This window comes from Episyrphus balteatus, chromosome 1 (genome assembly GCF_945859705.1).
Source record: "Episyrphus balteatus chromosome 1, idEpiBalt1.1, whole genome shotgun sequence".
NCBI lineage: Eukaryota > Metazoa > Arthropoda > Insecta > Diptera > Syrphidae > Episyrphus > Episyrphus balteatus.
Genome location: NC_079134.1, coordinates 42197406 through 42221818, shown reverse-complemented (window position 1 = coordinate 42221818; position 24413 = coordinate 42197406). Strand labels below are relative to the sequence as shown.

At 30.9% G+C, this 24413-nt stretch overlaps 1 protein-coding gene across 2 annotated transcripts in view; it reads left to right on the top strand.

Annotated features, from left to right (window-relative positions):
• Positions 1 to 13815, top strand: part of LOC129910348 (probable nuclear hormone receptor HR38) — a 117712-nt gene extending 103897 nt beyond the window's left edge. For both annotated transcript variants that reach the window (XM_055987703.1, XM_055987694.1), the window contains exons 2-5: positions 6854 to 7014; positions 9098 to 10117; positions 12379 to 13408; positions 13476 to 13815. In XM_055987703.1, the coding sequence (XP_055843678.1) occupies positions 6854 to 7014; positions 9098 to 10117; positions 12379 to 13408; positions 13476 to 13732 (2468 nt within the window). In that variant the 3' untranslated portion in view covers positions 13733 to 13815. The remainder of the gene's footprint in view (positions 1 to 6853; positions 7015 to 9097; positions 10118 to 12378; positions 13409 to 13475) is intronic.
• The last annotated feature ends 10598 nt before the right edge of the window (positions 13816 to 24413 follow it).

Sequence of the window (24413 nt, the reverse complement as noted above, 5' to 3'; positions counted from 1 at the left end):
AGTTCTGTTTCGTTTTGACCATCTTATAATGGGTCCCTGAGAGAGCTTATGTGTGCTTATATGTTGCAAACAAGCAAAACCAATTTCAATAAATCTGCAATCGCAAAAAACGCAAGAAGTGTAGTATCGCATCCCCTCCTCACCTGGTTAGAGATTTTTGTCAGTCTCAGGTTTAGCTCTTCATCGCATCCTCATCTACACTGAGATAAACTTTTATGCATAAATACCTGTTGCATTTTTTTGATCAGAATTTATAATTGAAATTGTACAGCTTATAGAATTTCTTATTTGCTGAATAGCTGACTTTAATTCGGTATATTGTAAAAGTTGGAAATGCTGGCTGACGATAAAATGTGAAGCTGATTCTGTAGCCTAGTGACACTTTAAAACTGAAATAATCAATAACACAATATAGATTTAGCTGAATACTATCTAGATTTTTAGTTAAAACATAACACATCACATTCAAAAGCTGTTGGAAACAGAGAATATGCGCTAAATATCTTCATGATGAACAAAACACTTGATTAAAAACCTAAATACAAGTAAATACTCTTGACACATTACGTTCAAGAGCTGCTGAATACAGGGATTATGCGCTGAATATCCATGACCTGAGAATACACTTGATTAAAAACCTAAAATACTCTTAACAAACTACGTTCGTGAACTGCTGAATACAGGAAATACGTGCTGAATATCCAAGTGCTCGACAAACACTTGAATACAAACCCAAATACAAGTAAATACTCTTAACACATTATGTTAAAGAGCTGCTGAATACAGGAAAAATCCGCTGAAAATCCACGTGTTGAACATATGCTTGATTACAAACCTAAATACGAGCAAATACTCTTAGCACATTACGTTGAAGAGCTGCTGAACAGTGTTGAACATTCACTTCATTACAAACCTAAATACAAGCAAATACTCTTATAACACACTTAGTTGAAGAGCTGCTGAATACAGAAATTTTCCGCTAAATATCCACGTTTTGAACATACACTTGATTATAAACCTAAATACAAGCAAATACTCTTAACACATTACGTAGAAGAGCTGCTGAATACAGGGAATATCCGCTGAATACCCACGTGTTGAACATACGCTTGATTACAAACCTAAATGCAGGTAAATACTCCTAACCCATAACGTTCAAGAGTTGCTGAATACAGCTAATAAGAGCTGAATATCAACTTGATGAGTATACACTTGCTTGATTACAAAAATACAGGGCAGATGGTCATATCAAAACTATTTTTTTCTTTCAGCGTATGTGCAACCTTAAAATCAAAAAAGAGGAAACACACACAAAATAGTAATCATAGCTAAAATAGCGCATAAATTTGATCGAAACTAACTTTTTTTTATTAGTTTTTGAAACCCATAAAGTGTGAATGAAATTTATGAATGTGTGTATTCTAGATGGGGACATAATTTTTTTTGTTTGTTTTAAGTTTTGAATATCTAATTGGTGCATAGTAATTAACTGCCATTTTTCCAAGGCGATCAAGAACATGCGCAAAATAAAAATTCTTCCATATTTTAAAAATTAAAGAAACAAAAAAATAAATTAGACGACATAGGTGTTAAGATAAACAATTATTATTATTATTTTTCATTAATTAAAGATGTTGTGTCTCAAGAACCGTTATATTCATAAAATAGAATTTATTTTATGTAAAAGAATCCCAATCCCACGACCATTTGACAGCTATATATTGGTGGCAGCATTCAACAAGGCACAATTAAATGCACATTTTTATACGCGATGTAAATTCGTTAAATTCGTCACGTAAAACTGTTTGCGCGCGGAATGCTGCCGCAATTGGAAACTTTAGTGTCTGACTTTTGGCCCCGTTTAATGTTGGTGGTGTATTTTAAGATATAGGTATCTATTCTCTCTACTATACACAAGTTTAAGACAAACGTTCATCCGTTTATTGGAGACTTAAAAGAGATATATACAAACATAACGCTTGTTAGCATCATTACAGTAGGGAATAAGCCAAAGAGTAGTAGCGCAGGATAGTCCTCTTTGGGGCACTCTATAGATACTTTGATGTTTGTCCGTGTACTGTGCTGTAATAGTTAAAGGAAGCCATCATTGGAAGTTTTAACGGTGGCATATGGATGTGGCTCTAGCTAATGATGCAAATACCACAAATGAAGAAGATGATATTTAGTGCGCTCTTCTATTGGTTTTTCTTTTTTTTTTTCTTAATTGGCAAGCTAAATTGAAAGCGTTATGCGTTGTTGTTGTTATGGAACAACTTTGAATGCTTTCATCATTATCGGTGGGAACTATGTTAAAAGTTATTGGAGAAGTTGTCTCAAAATTAAGGCTTGGTGGGATTATTTTATAGGACATTAGGTGCATTATGATGTCTTTACTTAACATATACCAGTCAGGATTATAAAGAGGTTCTATGAAAGCTTTATATAGGTTAATATTTTTGACAAGTTTTAAGTCACGTTTTTTTTTTCATGTACAATTTAAATATATTCATATTCAAGTATATGACCCGAGTCCCTTTGAGCTAGATTGAAGTGACATTAAACCTAAAAAATCCTTAAATACCTCACCTCATTTAAGATAAGATATCTTAAACGAATTACGTTACTTTTTTTCTCTCTCATTTTAAACCTTTTTTATTTGTCAAATGCATTATTATTGTCTAGTCATTAATTTTCTGAAACTGAAATAGGATCATTTTTATATCCAAGAATTTTTTTCAGATGTAAAGACAGGCTTACATTTTCACCAACTTAGAAATCACAAAACTATAAATGGAAAAACAAAAGAGAGAAGAATAGAGAAGAGTAGAAAAGAGTAGAGAAGAGTAGAGAAGAGTAGAGAAGAGTAGAGAAGAGTAGAGAAGAGTAGAGAAGAGTAGAGAAGAGTAGAGAAGAGTAGAGAAGAGTAGAGAAGAGTAGAGAAGAGTAGAGAAGAGTAGAGAAGAGTAGAGAAGAGTAGAGAAGAGTAGAGAAGAGTAGAGAAGAGTAGAGAAGAGTAGAGAAGAGTAGAGAAGAGTAGAGAAGAGTAGAGAAGAGTAGAGAAGAGTAGAGAAGAGTAGAGAAGAGTAGAGAAGAGTAGAGAAGAGTAGAGAAGAGTAGAGAAGAGTAGAGAAGAGTAGAGAAGAGTAGAGAAGAGTAGAGAAGAGTTAAAACCTAGAAAACTGGTACCTTAATGTGAACACGGGGAAGAGTATCAACGTTCCAGCGGAGTTTTAGAGCCGACCTTATTTTTGTCATATAGCTAACCCAGTTAGAGGTTTCGATTGGCGCCCAACGCGGGCAAATAAAGGCTTGTGTGCTTATTTTTAAACGGAAAACTGCTGAAACTTAACGGGAATCAGTAAGGATCTTTATGGTACATGATAGGCAACAGTCGCCATTGTCCTCAAATTTTCCCTTAATTTTAAAAATTGATTTGATTACTAATTAAAAAGTGTCTGTAAAATTAAAAACCTTGGTTATATAATAAAGCCTTCTATTTTCAGTCAAATCTGATAAAGATTATCCTCCTTACTAATCTAAGTCACAGTAAGCTTTAAAAGAAACATGCTTCAAAAAACTTTGAAAAGATTTAGATAAAACACCTTCGTCGCCTTTTGATATAGTCCTTCAATCAGATACTTAAATCCAAATTTACTGTGAATCTAAAGTTTTTACTTATTTTTTCTGTCCATTTAAATGTCGCCCTTTTGCTGTCATCATCATCAGACTTCAATTACTATACTGATACACCATCATCATCACCCTCTCCTGTCTGTCTCTCTACTCCCGGAAGAAATAGCATTGTCAATTGAAATTGGACAAAAACATCGTGGATTCTTCTCAATCAAAAGGGAAAGTCCACAATTGATATTCAAATCGAATTATCGAACCAAAAAAAAAAACAAAACAACAAATTTTTCTGATGATATCAGTTGATGCAAATAATTACCTATAAGCCAACGATCATTACGTCAGGACAATTCCAAACACCACAACATTTTTAGGTTTCTTCTTTGCTAAATAAATCAACTTTACTAGCAATTTTGTTTGTAAGAAGATCACCTTTGTGCGCCTGCTGCTCACACCATTAAAACAGATGAGGTGTGCGCATCACCTTATAAAACGCGAACTACATTTTTTGTTGTTGTTGTTGTTGCTTTAACACAAATGAAATAAATTAAACACTATTTTAAATATTATTTAACCACTGCATCCACTGATTAAATGATAAAGAGACGAAGTTAAAGTAGATGTAGGTTGGTGTCATTGTACAGGGGTGTATTTGGTATTATTTTTTTTTAAACAAACAAGGACCGAATTGAAAAAGAGGGCCCTTTGTTTAAAAATGGGAATTAGAAAAGTATTGATTACTTTTAGGGTTGATAAAGAATTCAAAGTGAAAACAATGGTCTTCTTTCAGCTTGAAGTTGGGAGGCACTTAAATTTAACAAGAAGATTATATGGGCCCTGATCGAAATTTTCCGGGGAGGTGGGTTAACTTAATGCAACAAGTTATTCAAAATCACTTTTAATCCTTAAGTATTGTAGGACCTTTGATTTGGGCCCTTTATAAAGTTAATTCAACACAGTTTTTAGAGCTTTAGGACAAATCCAGCCATGCACTTAACACAAAACAGTTCAGCTTAAGACAATGTGTACTTTTGTGGGAGCGTTTAGGCTAGCAGACGCCAAACCGAAGACGGCCAACCGCCAAACAACCATTAAGCCGCCATACAACAAAAACCAAAAACTAAACAACCACAACAACAACGACGACGAGACCGATCTCGATTTTATGATAAAAAAACCGCGAAGGTGAAGCCGGGTTCATGGGATAAACATGCAGTTTAAATGCGAGCTTCATGCCACATTAGGTGCTACACCAGATCACTAACACCATTCCTCCCACCGACCGACCGCCACCATCATCATCATATTTGTTGAACAACACGGTGACTTCCACAATGTTTTTTTTTTTTTTTTTTCTTTCTGTTCGATGAGGTTTATTAATGAACTCGAATATTTTGTTTCTACTAAATGCTTTGAGATTGGAACTTAGAGCAACGAGTCTCTGTGATGAGAAACAGTTAAACAAAAAAAAAAACAATCGATTGGGGGGATCGTTTAAAAGTGCACACAGTGCCTAATAGTATTGGAAAAAAATCCCAATGCTAATTAAATTGATTGTGCGGGATAAAAATATTCTTCAATTTAACATCCAATTTTTCCTCGAAGGCAAATTTAATATAGAGGAGACTATATATGAGACTTGAGAATCGGTTTTGTCTTTATGCGAATTGGTACACGCAAAGCGCGATGTTGTAGGATTGTTTTTTTTTGGTTTTTTTGTTTTCAGAGGAAAAAACAATGAAATGTTACATCGAATCGTGCTTTATTAAATGTAAATATTTTTAAACAACAAAAAATTATCATGTTTGCGGGAAATGTAAGCAAATTTTAATTGCTTGTTTTGAAAAACCAAAAAAAAAAAATATGTTTAAATTATCGAATTAGAAATACTTCCGATTGGTTTTAAGGTAGGACACGATGGTTTTTACTGTTTTAAATTTTACGTGCTCAAGAAATTTACATAATACCCACATTAAGATCTGAGTTTAAACCAAGATTTCTCTCCAGCTAGCACATTTCCCAGCTGCAAGCTCATGCGCTTGTGCACCGTTAATGTCAGCAAAGACGTCACCGAAACACTTGGAGTCAAAAAAGTTTTTAGACAAGGCTACGCAATGTCCATCATCTTCCTTGAAAGAATAAAATTCTAACGCCATCTATCTAAAGTTCATCCAGTTGCTTGCATATGCCTACGATATTGATATAATCGTAAGAACACAGCGTAACGCAGCTTCACCAGTCCCCACCTAGTTATAAATGACAAGGAGATCCTGAGTGAATGTGAACTCAGAGAGATGAAGTACAAAATTGTATGAAATTTCTACGACGTAACAGACAACATTCATCACTTTGAATGAGGAAGTAAAAACAAACAAAGATTTAAAAACACAACATACACGTATAAAATTGAGTTTCAGTATTAACTTATCGGAAAAATTTTCCTAAAAATGATATAAGACCAAGCCCCGGTTTTTTCCAAGACATTCAATAATTTTTTAAGAGAACCTGACAGTATCAACAAGGCATTTCCAGACTCAGTCTTGCTTTGTTTACAAGATATATTGAAAAAAACCAAAAAGGGGGCTTTTGCCCCCCCCCCATTCTTCAATTTTTCACCCTATCATTTAATAGCATTTCGCGACTTTATCTTCTTTTATAACCCATTGAACGATTCTTGCAATAAAAACCCGTGAACGTCTTAGTTCCTATTACCATGTTTTTTTCGACATAATCAATAGCCTATATGACAACATACAAAGGATACATTTTATTCAAAAAAATGCAGCATATAAAACAAAACTACCCTTCGTTTGTTTTGCCAAATATAAAACAAAAAAACCTAATTGTTTTCATCAGACAAATTAAGAAAGAGTGTTAAAGGTCCTTTGCATAACAATTTAGCAAGGATATGGTGGAAAAGCTTAACAAGCATATTAAAACTCATAATAAAACATATGTACCGTAACGTTAAAAATCTAAATGCCATAGCGCAGTTATAAATTTTATTGTAATATTTTTTTTAAATGCCAGTGAACATCATGATAGAGGTCCCTAAGGACATTTTATAATTTTCTTATAATTTGACTTTGCATGTGGTTTGGTTACTTTTTTTTGTGTTTAATTGTTTTCTTTTTTTAGTTTTATGGTGTTTTTCTATTAAGTTTCACAAAATTATTAAGAGACATTTTTTTTTTAATAAATTGTTTTTTGTTTTTAATTCCAGGTGCTTCCAGATTACTCAACACAAACATATTATCACGCTTACCTTTAACGGGAAATACGGAAAAAGTACAACCAAATAAAATTAAAATCGAATCGCCAACCAGCGATAAAATCAATTCAAGAGTATTAGCCTCATCAAGCATGTTACTTTTGCAACCAAATGTAAGAATACATAAATATATATTTTTAATTTTTTATGATAATAATTTTTTTCTTTATTCGTAATCCTTTTCCAACTTTTAATTTTCCTTTAAGTCTTTGCTAGAGATATTCCAAAATGCCTAATATATACATTAATTTTGTGCAAATGACGCAAATCTACTTTCAATAATTTAATAGGCTAGCTAAACTAAAATGGCGCCCAACGTTTTAATTCGTTTTTAATATTTTACCTTTGGGGAGAATATACACTCAATGTTTATGTTTTTTTATTCAGTACGGATTTTAAAATAGGGTGAAATTCCTTAATTTGTATTAAAAAAAAGAAAATTTTCTCGCTTGTCCGGAAAAAATCCAGAAAAATTAGACTTATGAAAATATAGTTTCCAAGACTGTCAAGTGCGTTACCTTGTTTAAAGACATTAACTCTTAAGATTCATTTGTTTTCTACCTTGAGAAGCTCCAAATTATAGAAACTATATAAGGTATTAATTCAAGAATTACTGCTAACGAAATATTTAAATTTCTGAAAAACAATAGGATACTTTTCTAATAACAATTCAACAACATTTAAAAAAAAAACCTTTTTATTTGAGTACTTAAAGATCTAGGTAAAGGGAGAGTTCTATTTATGATTACACATATGTTCGCGCTCCAACTGGCGCCCAATGCAAAACTCTGTAAATATTATTTTATTTTTATAATTAAATGGCGCCCAACGTGCTATTAACTTCAAAAAAGAGCTAATGAAGTATTCCATGGTTAATGCTATCATATATTATTTTAACAAGCCAATTTGTTCCATACTGCCAGTCACGTTTCTGAAATGTACCTTCCATCTATACTTCGACTTTTAAAGTTATCAGTGACTTGTCATTTCGATTCAAAATAATACAAACAAATGGTAGGATGCACCCTATTCATACGATTATGCAATACTTTTGGCACTTATTCCTATATATGTCACAGCAAGATACTATTGAACTATCTGGCTTTAAAATGCCAATCTCATCTAACCCACATAAACATAAATCTAAGTCGAAATTTTCCATAAAACCTACAGCATTTCTACCTTCTTTAAAACTGTCAAATCCCTACAAGCAAAAAACTTCCACCTGTCAACATTATCCATATGGTATTCCATATGGTCCCCCCTCTCTCAATCAAATCAGTAACAGAAACACCGCACAAACTTACGTCACATTTACATGTCACACATTATACATTACGTCAGCACAGAGTTATCAAAAAAAAAAAAAAAAAAAATAACTTAAAATATACCCATTTTCAACCTTATCATCTGAATAAAAATATGATTCCAAAAATAGCTCCCATTCATAGAGGACAATCCCCTTTAATATCGTCACCCCTTCTCATCAAAATGGGTGTCACAAAAAATCTATTTATACATAATTATCGACTTGCTAATAAATTGTCACTTTTTTTGTTTATTTCTAACAAAACAAAACAAAACAATCACAAAACAAATAAACAAACACACATTACACTTGCATTAACATAAAAACAAACAAAATGTTATTGATCCGATACGCCAAATCAGCTTGATTTGAGCATCTGCCTCCTCGATTTACGAATGTCCCTATATAACCCTACGTCATTACCAACGCATCATACAAATCCAATGAAGTACCATGACTAACGTCTTTAATATTACATTTCCAAGTATTCACCGCGCCACATAAACATTAGAACGTATATCGAAGGATTGGCAGGTATTCGTATATTCCATCCGTGTCCAATTTTACGGGGATGAGTGTTCGTCATATTGTGGGGTTGTAAAAAAGAATTGATACCATGCGAGACTTTTTCACGTGCTGCTATATTCTTTCCTATTGTTACAAGCTCTAGAAAAAGATACATTTTGTATGTTTTTTTGATTTGTCGGGATTGGTTAGTTTCCGGCGCATGTTTTCATTCATACTATTACCTCGTCAGACAATATTGCTAAAATACCTCCCTTCTTTGTAAATTGCTTTTTTAATATTTTATCAGTTAGATTTTTCAATTTCTATTATAATTGTTAGATTCTTAGTTTCATTCGTAAACTTGTGTCTTATCGTTACAGAGCTCCTTTAGTTCTCTCTCTCCCTTCGATAATTTCTCTTCGCAACAATCGCATTTGTCGCCGAGTGATCATCATCATCATCACCATCATCATCATAATAATAGTAATCAGCCTTCGGAAGCCCAATTGATCGATTCGACTTTCGGTCAAATATCTGATCTATTTTTTCCGGCCGATTCGAATAATTCGTTGTTATCGTCGTGTGTGGATACTCAAGCTCAGGCTGAAACTTTGGGAGGTGGATTTGGAGGTAGTCCGCAAGACTTACAAGGATTACACAAACAACAGTTTTCGCCAACGAGTGAGACACTTCTCGGCAGTGGTGCAGAAGATATCACAAGTTCGATTGAGAATATTGCCAAGTTATCGTGCCCGACGCGTGAAAAACGACTTTCGTCGATTCCCGAACAACAAGCTTTGTCGCCAGATTCGTTGTGTTTTGATCGAACAACTCCACAGGAAATCGGTCTGCTAAGTTTGCGATCGAGTAGTGATCCAGCAATAGCGTTACATAGCTTAGAGGAGCGTGCAGTAGCTGTGCAAGCAAGTGAGAGCTTGGAGCCATTGGCACTGTTGTCAACGCCACCACCATTAGCACAACTTACATGCGGAAGCTCATTGCCGAGCTTTCAGGAAACCTATTCGCTTAAGTACAATCCAATGCCCAATTTGAGTTTGAAAATGGATGAGGACTGTTTTAACATTACCACCGCTGCATCACATCCACCATCAAATAATCATCATAATATTCATCATCATCATCATCATCAACAACAACAACAGCAGCAACTTCAACAACAGCAGCAGCAACAACAACAACAAGCGAATCAAACGCACAATCCTGCAGGAGTACCAACAACGATCTCAGCGTATTATCATGGATCCTTTGCCAATACGGCGAATATTCAGCAACATTTGAATTCATACGAGTATAACGCACAACAGCAGCAGCAATTAGCACAGCAACAACAAGGTTACTCAGAAGGATTCTACCAGCAATATCAGCAGCCAACACCACAGGTGAGTTTTTTTTTAAAGTAATTTACTTTAACTCAAATAAAGTTTCGTTAAGTTTTTTTCACTTGTGCTTCATTTATGTTATACGTGTTTTCGAACGAAAAATCGACAAATTGACAGTCGCTCATGTTCAAAAAATACTATAAATTGATGTGGTATGACATAAATCTGATAAGCCGACTAAGAAACTTAACGAAGAACTTTTATTACTGTTTCTGGTTTAACCTCATTTTATAGCAAAACTCTAGTATTTTAGTGAAATTTTAAGGTTGAACTGCTCTCAATACTTCAATAATAATCCAATAGTTTTAAAATGGCGCCCAATGTGGAGTCCTTTCTTAATTTTGAAATAAAATCTCAACTTTCAATAATAGATTTTCTGATAGAAGTCAAATTTTTCTCTTAGCTTAATCACAATAAAGCGTTATAATGATAGTTCGTTAACAATAATTGATTGGCGCCCAACGCGAAACTCTATTTTCAATCTCTAACGCTGTTTTGGAGCATCAAAGATAACCTAAAATTAAATTGTATGTGTGAAAACAAAACTTATGTTATCTTTTTTTTCAAAATAGCTTAGTTACTTAATAAGGATAACTAGTTGTAGCCAAATGCCATTTGGAAAAGCCAATGGAAATTCAAAGTAAGAAAAATGGTGTATAGTTTAAAGTAACTGAATTTTTATAAGGTAATTCCATGTACTAGCTTCAAAAACATTGATTGTCTTACCTTGTCATAATATTTCAATTCGGTAAAAAAAAACTTTCAATTGGCGCCCAATGCGAAACTTCCTATAAATATTACAGCTCCATTTTGTATCTTCTTTCAATCAACCAAATCACTTAAAAGTCAAAATTGGCCTAAAAGCATTTTTTTATCCAATAAAATGTTTTCAATTGGCGCCCAATGCGAAACTTCCTATAAATATTACAGCTCCATTTTGTATCTTCTCTCAATCAACCAAATCACTTAAAAGTCAAAATTGGCCTAAAAGCATTTTTTTAACCAATAAAATGTGTTAGTTCAAAGAAAAAGTGTTCAAAACATCTTTATTTTGTATCCAATAAATCTTTGCTAAGAATATTCTATTGGCACCCAATGCGAAACTTTGCTATTGTTGTTTACAGCTTGTGATTTAACCTATCAAATAACTGAACAATCAATTTTAGATAGCTCCTGATGAAAAACTTTCTTCAATCGATTAAAAATGTTAACTGGCGCCCAACGTTAGATTATTTTATTATTGAACTCAATCTTTAAGCTTCAGAGAAATGCATCCAAAAAGTCCATATTAATTTATTAAGTCATATTCCGGAAATTCATACTCTCATTTATTTAATTCGAGAAGAATTTTTTAACTGGCGCCCAATGTGAAACCATATAACTATGATTTTTTAAGCAGCAAGGACATCTTTATTTAGTTTTTTCTTAATAAGGTTTTATTTGACAATTGAGTTATTATCATATCGTCGCCCTAGTATTGAAGTGCCGTATACGCCATTTTTACATTTTTGGGAAATCGCATTTAAATGTTCGGAAGATAATTGCGAAAGAACTAACCGCTGGTATTTTTTGATATTTTAGTATGATATATAATTAAAATGTGTCTTTTATATACATGCTATTGGACATCTGCAATTCGTTTAGTTTTCAAAATATTTAAATTTTTGTCCAAAATGACTTTGCCGTATACGCCATGAAAATCAGAAGTTTCTTTTATTAATATACACGTACGTCAAAAAAAAACATAACGTACGTCAAAACAATTCTCAAAATTTTCTTGCATTGCATGAAAAATTTGACGTAAATGCCAAAATTTCTTGTTTTTGTCAAAACAATAGTGAATATCTCGGCAACGAAAAAAGATAGAAAAAAACGGATAGCAGATTTGAAAAGAGCAACTTCGAAAACATACGACTGCGTACCTAGTTCAAAAAATGCAATTTGGCGTATACGCCACTCCAATACTAGGGCGACGATATGCCAACTAGCTAATGATATGCTAGCACAGTTAAATGGCGCCCAACGTAAGACCACGCTTCTATATTTAGATTCAAAGATTAAGCTGAAATGAAGTGCTTCCGAAATATTTATATTTTTCGATTCAATAATGTGATCTTTCCCACTCTCAATATTTCAATTCGTCAGTATCATATAAATGGCGCCCAATGTTAAATTTTGTTTTTATTCAAAAATATTTTTTTAAACTTCAAGTTCTGTGAATTTATCTACAAAATTCCTTTTCTATTTTCTTTTTCTTGTAGGCTTACAGCTCAACTCATGAACGCTACTCACTTCCAACGTTCCCCACCATCTCTGAGCTCCATGCTTCAGCAGCTCCACTCCGTCGAGCCTCCCTCCCAATGCAGCGTTCTGACTCGCCGGCTAGCAGTCACAGTCCGAAACTTCCGAAAATGGGTATTCTCAAGGCAATGACCAGTGCTCCCAGCTCAACATCCAGTTCGCCCAGCTGCCAAAATAACAGTAATTCAAGCAATGAAGTAACCAGCAGTCGCATTATGCACCCATCACCGTCTCAATTATGTGCTGTCTGTGGTGACACGGCAGCTTGTCAGCACTATGGCGTCCGGACATGCGAAGGTTGCAAGGGATTCTTTAAACGCACCGTACAAAAGGGCTCGAAATACGTTTGCCTCGCCGATAAATCCTGCCCAGTTGATAAGCGACGACGTAATCGATGTCAGTTTTGTAGATTCCAAAAATGTTTAGTTGTTGGAATGGTCAAGGAAGTAGTGCGAACAGACTCTCTGAAAGGAAGACGTGGTCGACTACCATCTAAGCCAAAATCCCCCCAAGAATCACCACCGAGTCCACCTGTATCATTGATAACCGCTTTAGTGCGTGGACATGTAGACACAACTCCAGATCCATCATGCTTGGATTACTCGCAATACAAAGAGCCAGTACTCAATGAACCTGTTATTGGAGAAGCTGAAAAAGTACAACAATTTTACTCGCTGCTGACAACATCAGTGGATGTAATTAAGCAGTTTGCTGACAAAATTCCCGGCTATTCGGATTTTTGTGCTGAAGATCAGGAACTGCTCTTCCAATCAGCATCACTGGAACTCTTTGTTCTGCGGCTATCCTATCGAGCACGAATCGATGACACCAAAATGACATTCTGCAATGGCGTTGTTCTTAATCGAGCTCAGTGTCAACGATCGTTTGGCGATTGGCTGAATGGCATTCTTGAATTCAGCAAAAGTTTACATAACCTGGAAATTGATATTTCAGCATTTGCCTGTTTATGTGCTCTCACACTTATAACTGGTAAGAAATTATATAATTTGACATTTAAGGGAGTTTTTTTAACATTTGTATTTTTGGTTATTTTCAGAACGTCATGGTCTGCGTGAACCGAAAAAAGTCGAACAACTGCAAATGAAAATAATCGGCAGTTTGCGCGATCATGTTACCTATAATGCCGAAGCCCAAAAGAAACCGCACTACTTTAGCCGGTTATTGGGTAAATTGCCCGAATTGCGATCCCTCAGCGTACAAGGGCTACAAAGAATATTCTACCTGAAGCTAGAGGACCTAGTACCTGCCCCAACACTCATAGAAAATATGTTTGTGGCAAGTTTACCATTTTAGATTTTTAATTTAAAAATAAAAAAAAAATTAAACAAAAAAAAAATATTATAAATGTCATAATATATATTATATATATTTTATTACACTATAAATATAGAATATGCAAATTTATACCATTTTATTAAAAAATCTACTATAAATTTTTTTTTTAATAATTATATAAATGTATATTTGTTTTTAATTTTCTTTGTTTTTTTTATTATTTTTGTCAAGACAAATCCAGTAATTAAGTTCAACTTAAATATTTAAGAACAAAATATTAAATTTAAAAATTTAAAAAAATGTGTATACAATTAGCTTATAAGTAAGATAAAACAAAAACAAAAACAAAACAAAAAAAGAATACCAGAGACCTGCATAAAGATATACATAAATAGCATACAAAAAATATTTAAGTAATAATATAGAATAATTATTATTAATTATTATTTTTAAACCTGTCAATTATTTTTTTGTTTGTTTGTTTAAAATTTTTTTTCCAATCTCATTGTTATGTCTTATGTGTGTATTTCTTGTGTTTGTTGTGACATGTACACATAAGGGTGGAAACAAATTCATTATGTGTAAAAAATTTATCAAAATCCATCCAGTAAAATGGAATAATTTTATTATTTGTGAATAAATTCAATGGCTATTAGATATTTATATAAAAAAAAAGTTTAATTTTAAATTTGATGTCCTTTATGATTTAAAGACAATTAAACTAGCTAAATAAAATTGTGCTTCGGATAAAATTCAATCAAAGTCTCGCTGTCATAACTACGGTTAGTTATTATTTAATCAGTTATTGTTTAAATTAATTGGCGCCCAATGCGAAACTTTCTATAATTCAACTTTATTTTTTAGCTTCAAAAATAGCCCACCGTTTTCTTTTTTTCTGAATTTGTTAATATAGTTTTTGCATCTGAACCTATTCGCCTACATAACTTAAATGGCGCCCAACATAAAACTGTGTTGTTGTTGTGTTACTACCCATTAAGATAGTGATTTTGCTATTGCAAAAATCCTACCTAACCCTTTTAAAAATGACTTATATAGTTACTCGGTATAAGTACCTGACCAATAAAATGAAATGAAAATAAAAAATTAATTAGAGAACGAAGCAAAAAGAGTATAAAAAAGTACTTGATTACGTGAAACTTAAATACATGGTGCCACTATTGTTGAAAAAAGTACTTAATTTTCTTGGAAATACAATGTAGAAAAATACACACATTTTAAATGGCGCCCAACATGGAACCCTATTTTTGTTTTTAATTTTACGTTTCAGATAGAAAGCCAAAGCTGCTTTCAATAAATTTGTTAACTAAATGAAACTTATAATTAAAACATTGAACAGTTTATTATATAAAATGCTTCTAAAAAGATGCTAAAAGTTCATCAAGATTTAGTTATACTGTTAGTGAGGAGGTTCAAATTAAAAAGTTATGTTTTTAATATAGAAATAATATAGTTCATTAAATATGGCGCCCAACGTATAACCTTGTTTTACCATGTTACCGTCAAACGGTTTCATTACAATTTTGGAGAAAAGACATATGTACATCCGGGAAGTCATAAATAGTCTACACTCTAAGTGAGAAGGGTAGAAATTTAAAGTTATGCTTATGTTATGGGAATAAATATATTAATATAAATGGCGCCCAACGTATAACCATGTAAAATCGGTTTGATAACAAAACAGAAAAAAATTATATATTTGCATGTACATGCGGGCAGACATTATAGTTAATCACTCGTAGAGAGTAGGTAAAAACAAAAAAGTTTTGTTTATGCTATGGGAAAATATATAAAAATGGCGCCCAACGTTTTATAACAATGTTTAATATTCAATATTTTAAGGGCCGGTTTGTTCATACTTGATTATCTTTTAATCAAAGATTTTTGTATGGAATAATCCTTGATTAAAAGATAATCGACTGTGAACAAACTGGGACTAAGTATGTTAATTTAAACAGAGAATACAAAGTCTCCATTTTTTCTAATTAAAATTGAATTGCTACAACAAAATTATGACATCGAACTTTTTCTTCTTGTTAAGCCCAAGAAACCCTTGTTCCTTTTCTTTTTTTTTATTTCTCTTCATCATTGTATACACAAAACTCCTTAAATTATGTGTAGGAAGTCATCACACTTCATATGTCAAATCAAAATGCATTTATCGTATTCAACAAACCCCCAGTTAAATAGACAAACTATACGCATATTGTGTCGAAAGAATCTTATAAAATATTTATTTGAAAATTGGAACATATCGTTCTGTCTGCATGTTGTCTAAACAAAAAAATAAATCACCAATAATAACAAGAACAACTAAAAAATCGTCTTCGCCATTGCACCTTCGTGACTTGTCTAAATCCTTTTTTTTTTATTTTGTTTCTGGGTTTTGGTTGCGAGCTTTGCTGTTGCACCCTCGTCAATCAGTTAGAATGTTGTCAGGCAAATTGGACAATTTGTCCAATGCATTAAGATTGATTTTTGTTTAATAAATATTTTAACACAACAAAAAAAAAATTGAAAACAAGAAGCACAATTTTATAGCTTTACAATTGGTAAAATATCTTTCGTGTGGTTTTGTAATTATAATTTTTTTTGTTTTTCTTTCTTTTTTTTTAATCGTCCTTTTTTAAGTTACAAGAAAATAAGAAAAAAACCATTGAATGTGCGGTGAAAAATTGTCTAAATATTTATGCTTATTGATTTTTATGCATTTAAAAAAGAAAAGAGTATACTTTTATGCGAATGTTATCTTTATTTTTTTTATTTTCAAAAAATAAAAAAAAAAATAAATGAAAAACAAATCATTGGAACAAAAAAATATTAAATTTAATTAAAGTTTAGCTTTAACCCTCTACTGCATACGAAGCCAAATATGGTTTTGTCTGTTTGTATGCACTTTTCTCTTCTCTGTCACAAAAAAATGGTAAAGATCAAATACAATCCTCTTCTTTAAGTTTCTGAGAACCCATAGAGATAGTTTTTTCGTGTGTCCGACACAAAATAAATGTGTATTTTATGATCACAGGTGAGTCGATCAGTCGTGTGCATTGAAATCGAAAATGTAGAATATATCCATACTTTAAGTGTTAATTATTGCGTTTGTTTGGAAAGTAAAGTGGAATTAAAAATTTATTTTTGATCGATTGTCTAATTGTGTATGCTATGAACCAATTTTTGTTGAAAAAAAATTATTGGCCTGGTCTTGGGAGGGCAAAAAGTACGGAAGCCATATTTGGCTTCGTATGCATTAAGGGGTTGTAAATCTACACAATTTATTAAATTTTTTTGTTGGAAAATTTTGTTTCTTTACATTGTTATTTTGCTTGGAAGTTATGTTTTGCTTCAGAAATGGAGCCCCTTCGCCTTTAGAGACATTTTTCTCATGTTAACCATATTTCCAGCGGCGTAACCTTTAAAATTTTAGGGGGAGGGGGGCTCACCAATAATATTTTTCAATAATTTTATTACTTTATAGTTTTTGTAAGATCTGGGAGTGGGTGAAAATGTTGGAGCAAGACTAACTTCGACAGTGGAAAGAATGTGAACCAGAAGAAATGTTTAAAACGGACGAAAACAAATTGCTTTTCTCGGTTCCATGTCTTAAAATGAGCCAAATTTGAATTAATTCGTAACCTTTTGTAATACAATGTATTTTTTTTACTTTATTTTGTTTTTAAATGATAATTATTTATCTTTTGATGTTTTTAATTGTATTTTTTACATAATCTGAATAAATAAAATTTGTAAGATTTCTTACCCCTTAATGCATACGAAGCCAAATTTGGCTTATAAACAAATTTTTTAAACAAATTAATTTAAACAAATTTTTTTAATGAAAACCGTTTTGAAATAACCCAAAGAACCCATGTAAAGCATTTTTTAATTTTTTCGTCCGCTAATATTAATTCATGCAGTAGAGGGTTAAATAAAAATTCTAGTCCTTTTAGCTATTAGTTATTATTATTAATAATAATTTTTTGTAAAATGTTTTGTTAAGTTTAATTTTTGTGATTTTAAAATTTTATTAAATTTTGCCAGTTTTTTTTGTTTTAGATTTTATTATTATTATATTTTGTTGTATAACTTTTATATTTTTGTTTTTATAAAAAAAAATAATAATAAGAAAAAATAATTTTGGCATGTTAATATTTTTGTTTTATTTAAACCTAAATCAGATCTCGAAATTTTTCCCTAAGTGGCCATTAATAAATATTGATTGTTATAAACTTATTAAATGTTGAATACGATACTAATTGAAGTTATAAGTATCTACATTTTGTTTTTTTTTTTTTTTCTTGTTAAATGTTATAAGAATTTTTTATTGTTTTTCCTATTTAATTATATTTTATATCAGTGGAACGAATTTACAACCAGACATATAGTAAGTGTTGTACAAAATGAATTGTGATAGAAATAGAAAATAAACAAAAAGCTTTTAAAATACAAAGTAACTGGGAAGGCTTAGCCTCTAACCTTTTTTTTTTTCTTTTAATAGTTCCAAACAAAATGAATAAAATAAAAATTGTTTCAAAATTCCAAATTTTCCACTATATTGTTTTATAAAAAAAAAAATTAAAACTACAAAAAAAAAATATTAGTAGATAGGTTATTTAGGTATATTGAATCTATTTTAAATGGATTAATACTATACAAAACAAAATATTTAATATTATTTATGTAATATTATACAAAAAAAAAAAATGCTTATAGATCAAAACATAAATATATTTATAGAACTTTAAAAAACAAAACAAAAAAAAACCTACAAATAAAATATATACTTTATTACTAAATGGTCGCCTTTAATACTCATTTTTATTAGAAACAAAGAAAAAAATAAAAAAAAATACAAGTTAAAAAAACAAAAAAAAACTACACACCTACGCCTTAATGTTAAAATACAATAACCTTAGCACTTAATCTAGATTCTGAGTGTGTTTCTAATTTTTGTTTATTTATACTTTTGTTTTTTTTATAATTTCTTTTACTCAAGAAAAAAAATATATGTACATCCAAACTGAACATATCGTTTTCAAATCGGTCCTTAATTATAAAAAAAAATAAAAAACAAAGTTTTAAAAGTACTTAAAGTAAGATTGTAGTGTTCCAAATTAAAATAAAAAAACAAAATAAAAACACAAAAAATTGAATGAATTTGTATTGTATGTGTTGTAAATGTTGTGAGTGTCACATTAAACTATTTTGCACAGAGAATAAATTGTTTTTAGGAGAAAAAAAATTTAGAAACAAAAAAATTAAAATAATTAAATCTTTTTCTAATAAATGTATGTTAAAAAAAAATTCTATATAAGAAAAAATTTTATTTTATACCTAAACTAAATGTGAAATGCTGAATAATCACAACTTTATGAAATGTCTTCGTGTATTTCTAATTATAATTGTATTTGTTTAAATTATATATGTATAAGAAAAAATTTTAATTATATTTAAATTCATGTTTAATTTATTTTTTTCTTTTTATATTTTTCATTAATGATCATCACTTTTTTTGAATAAGTAAAAATGTCCTTCTATTTTTAGTACGAACTAGATTAACCTAAATAAAATTTTAATTGAAATTAAATACGTCCTTTAAATAAATAAATAATGTTAACATATAAAACTTATAACTTTTCTGTAAGAGGAGATTTATCCAACCTCCAGTATAGAATCAAGTTTTTTTTCCAATTTTAATTTAATTTTAAAAAAATCCATCTTTTATTCGTAACCGTAGAATTAATCTCAACCTAACTCATATAAATTTCCCAAATTAATTAAAAAAAAAATCAATAAAATTCAATTAAGTTTAAGGAAGATATAATTAAATTTGAACTAAATTAAAACAAACAATAATATCATCATCAAATAATAGAAATCCAACGAAATCCTTTAGATTTTGATTTTATTAGTTTAAAAATTTAAAAAAAATATATTCCTGTTATTTATAAAAATAAAATTGAATGTTGACATAATTTGTTTGTACAAAAAATAATATATTTCCTTGCGTATCAAGTTTTTTTTTTTTTTAATATTTAATTGTAACTCATGTAAATGTTGTTTTTTTTTATTGTTTTTATACAAAATTACTGTATTCATTGATGTTTTCATATTATTATAAATAGTTCGTTTTTTTTTCTAATTATTCTTAAGACACAAATTACATATACAGGGTGTCCCAAAAGTAATGGATCAAACGAAATATGCTGATAGGTAAACTTTAGGACTCTCAGAATTTGGTAACTTGTTCATCCCAAATCCTTACGGTTTTCGATTTAATGCAGTTTTTGTGAAATTTCGAAAAATCCCGACTTTGCAACAGTATTTTGCTTCCTCCGCTCATAATTGATTTTTGTTTTTTACAATTTTTTCACTAAAACATTGCCTAATAATAAGAAATAGTTAATTTATCAAAATATTTTTTATTTCATATGCCATTTTTCTGCAAATTAATTAACAGTTTCATGTTTTATAAAAACTCAATTTCTTTCTTTTATTTCAGAGCAACACCCTGAAAATAATTTGTATGGTGTGACACTGGTTTATTATTTTGAAAACTTGCTGTGTTATTGCAGTTTTCAAAAATGTATAAAAATTTCCAAAGTTGAAATTAGAACGAAAGATATTTTAATTTGAATGCAAAAAAACAGACGATTTCAGAGCAAAATAACAAACAAAAATCGAGGCTTTTGTTCAAAAAGAAATAAACAAACAACAGTCGAGAAAATGTGTTTATTTTTCTTTGTTATTTTGCTCTGAAAAGCCCTGTTTTGTTGCTTTTAAATTGTAATATCTTCAGTTCTATCTTCAACTTTTTAAACTTTTATACATTTTTGAAAACTGCAATAACACAGCAAGTTTTCAAAATAATAAACCAGTGTCACACCATACAAATTATTTTCAGGGTGTTGCTCTGAAATAAAAGAAAGAAATTGAGTTTTTATAAAACATGAAACTGTTAATTAATTTGCAGAAAAATGGCATATGAAATAAAAAATATTTTGATAAATTAACTATTTCTTATTATTAGGCAATGTTTTAGTGAAAAAATTGTAAAAAACAAAAATCAATTATGAGCGGAGGAAGCAAAATACTGTTGCAAAGTCGGGATTTTTCGAAATTTCACAAAAACTGCATTAAATCGAAAACCGTAAGGATTTGGGATGAACAAGTTACCAAATTCTGAGAGTCCTAAAGTTGACCTATCAGCATATTTCGTTTGATCCATTACTTTTGGGACACCCTGTATGTAAAAAAAAAAACAAAAGATAATAAAACTATATTATAATGTATTTTGTTTCCTATTATAATATATTGTGTATTGATTTCTTTTAAGATAAATAAATATTAAAAATGATTTTGGATTCCAGTTAAAAAAAAGTGTTTAGAGTTTTATTTGTACCATTCTGGATATAGCTGAGATCTGAGGTATTAAGGAATTTGAAGACCTTCTTGACTGAAAGTTTCATACATTTCCAGGATGTCGCTGAAAATTTAGTCTACTTCAAAATCTTTGAAAAGTTCTTAAATTTTTCTGTCGTATATTTTTTTCTCACCTGAAAGAGTTTTTTTTACTCGCACCTTTTCTGTGAATCATTCAACATTTTCTGTGATTTAACTTCATAGGAGACTAACGTTGTTCCTATAGTTTCAAATAGGAATATCAGAGAGCTTTATTAATGATTTTACAAATAAAATTTGATCACTTTGTTTTTAAACTGTCATAAATATAGAAATATCATTCAAAACATCGGCGCAAATGTTATTTTATAATAGATTAAAGGAAATGGTAACGGAGTTACGAATAACAGAGTTACGCGCGACAGAGTTACGGCCGTCAAAGTTACGCGAAACCGAAGTTCCGAAAAACTAGAGTTACGAATTCTAAAGTTATGTTAAGCTATGACATGTGATTTTTGGGTTGGCAACAATTGCAACAATAGTTCACCACACCAAAATAACGTCTGTCCAATGAGAAAAACGTTAATCTCTTGTTTGTATTTCCATATCGTTCCTCGCAATTGTTGCCAACCCAAAAATCACATGTCATAGCTTAATATAACTTTAGAATTCGTAACTCTAGTTTTTCGTAACTTCGGTTTCGCGTAACTTTGACGCTCGTAACTCTGTCGCCCGTAACTCTGGTATTCGTAACTTCGTCGCACAGTGCGTTGATTGTATGGAGATGTTGGACAAAAATCAAATTTTTAAAAAAAAGTTGAGTTTGGAAAAAAAATTGTTTTTAAATGTAATAACAACACGTTTTACAAACTTTAGCGAAATTTCCACGCCCCCTGCCACGCCCACTTCTGAGTGTGCATATTTATATCTAGAAAACGGCTTGCACAATTTGAATAAAATTGAAGAAATTTGATTATCTAAGCGAGTTCAAAAGTACAAAATAGTGTCGACCAGCGTTGTGCAAATGTGCCCAATTGGGCCATTTGGCCCAAGAATTTATATTTTGGCCCCGTGCCCCGGGCCAACAGCAAATGGCCCCATTTAATGAAATTCTTTAGTTAATACAGGCAATTTTACAAAATAAATTAGTTGTATTAACAATTTGATGATTTTTTAAGTAGTTATCGACTAAATATCGATTGTGAAAATATTTTGCGAATGCATTCTCTGAAGAGAAAGGAAGACAAATGATATTTGTCTTCCTTTATCTTTAATCTTAAATTGTATCCACAATCTAGCTTAAACCTGATTGATAAAGGCTTCTGAAGTATTCAGTTCACTGTTATTTTTATTTCATTGTTAAGAAGACTAAAATGATTTTAAAAAGCTTATGACAAAAAAAAAACATTTAATAAAATCCAAAATAAATTAAATATATTAGATTGTTAAGAACCAATTTTCCTGGCCTAGTTCGGTAGTTCGGAAGCCCCAGTTGTTCGATCTTCATAAAAAAAATTTGGAGAATTTATAAAGTTATATCTAACATAGAAGAAACAGTTTGGATCAAATAACTTATTCGGTCAAACCAATACTCTGCGAGATATAGATCAATTACCGTTTTCCAAAATTGCGGAATTCGCCATTGGGTGATGTATTGATCCAAAGACCAGGGCTTAAGTTTTTCTATTACCCTCCTTTTATTAGTATTGAAAAACTTTGCCTTCCTATATTTAATTCTTTAAAATGCCCGTGTTTGGACTTACTTTAATTTGCTATTTTTAATTTTCTTTTATTGCATAATACATATTTTAAATGAATCTGAAGAAACACATAAGCTTCTTACGTTTTTACCACCGAAGATAAAATTGCTGTAGAAAAAAAATTTCGGCAAAATGCAGCCATTTTGCAATAATCGATATGAATCATTACATTTTTTTCAATTAAAAAAATTTTATAAAATCAGTCAGATATTATCTCAATCTCGAAGACAAGATATACAAAATAGATCCTGGTGATGCATCATTAAAATTACCAACTATTACGGTCAAGTAGGCCGGTGCTGCCACTTACAAAAAAAATTTGCGCAGTAGATTCATAAAAAAAATGTATATACAAACACGGAACAAACATGATGTTAACCGGCACAAAAATTTTCACATTCGCTTGTGTCTATAACCAAAATTTTCTCGACTTGAAATATTTCGGTCTAAAAATTCTTGGAAGCCTGGAAAAATGTATGTGAATGAGACTGTGTCTGTAAGAAAATTATCGAGATAATTTCTCGATTGAATTGCCAAAATTACTCACAAGCAAAAAGGATACGAGAAAGGAAGATGTTTGACTCCTGGTGACCCCATTTTGCGACCGTTTTGAGTTTCCCAACGGCAACACTGCTTACTTGTATCTATAGACTATTATAGTACCTACTTATGTATAACTTTAGTTTGTGTTTAACTTATTAGAAATAATAATTAAATAAACAAAATATACCTAGTTTAAAACTTGGTTGGTATGTGCTTAAAAAAAATTTTTTTTTACATGAAAAATGAAATGGCCCCTAAAATGTTGAAATGGCCCCTAAAGTGGCCCCTTATATTTATTTTCCTGGAGCAACGCTGGTGTCGACCCTATTCGCCCCCTGCCACGCCTACTTTTGTATGCATGATTCGATCCAGGAACTTGTATGTATGGGAATTCGGGAAAAAAATAAAAAAAACAAGTGTTTTGCTAAGATTTCTTGATTTTCAGGCTCTAAATTTATTGCATATTTAGTTTTGACTTCATTAACTGCAAAACACCACGCAATCGGGCTGTTGGGTATGAAAAACAAACATCAAAAAGCTCCCTAGCTGAACACATTATGTAAAAAATACTCGTAAACAAACACTTGTTGCAAGAGAAAGCGCAAGTTTCTGCAGACAAAACTTACTTTTTTTAAAAGATATAATTGTTTTCTTTCTTTAAATAAAAACACTTTTTTCCCATCTGACCCCTCTCAAAATATATGGTTTATCAAAGTTAGTACTTACAACGAACAAAGAAGCTTTGATTTGGACTCTCAAAAAAAATTTAAATTTACATGTAGAAAAAAAAATATGCAGTTAGAACAATTATATTTTCTCTCCTGAATGTGAACCTAGCAAAAAAAATATCATATTTTCCTTTTTTCTTCAGTAAATGGTCTTTTAACCGGTAACTACAAATCTTACTCTAATTGTTTTTTTTTTTTTATTGATCTTCTGAGGATCTCTGACAACAGAAAATTGAACTTTATCATAAATTA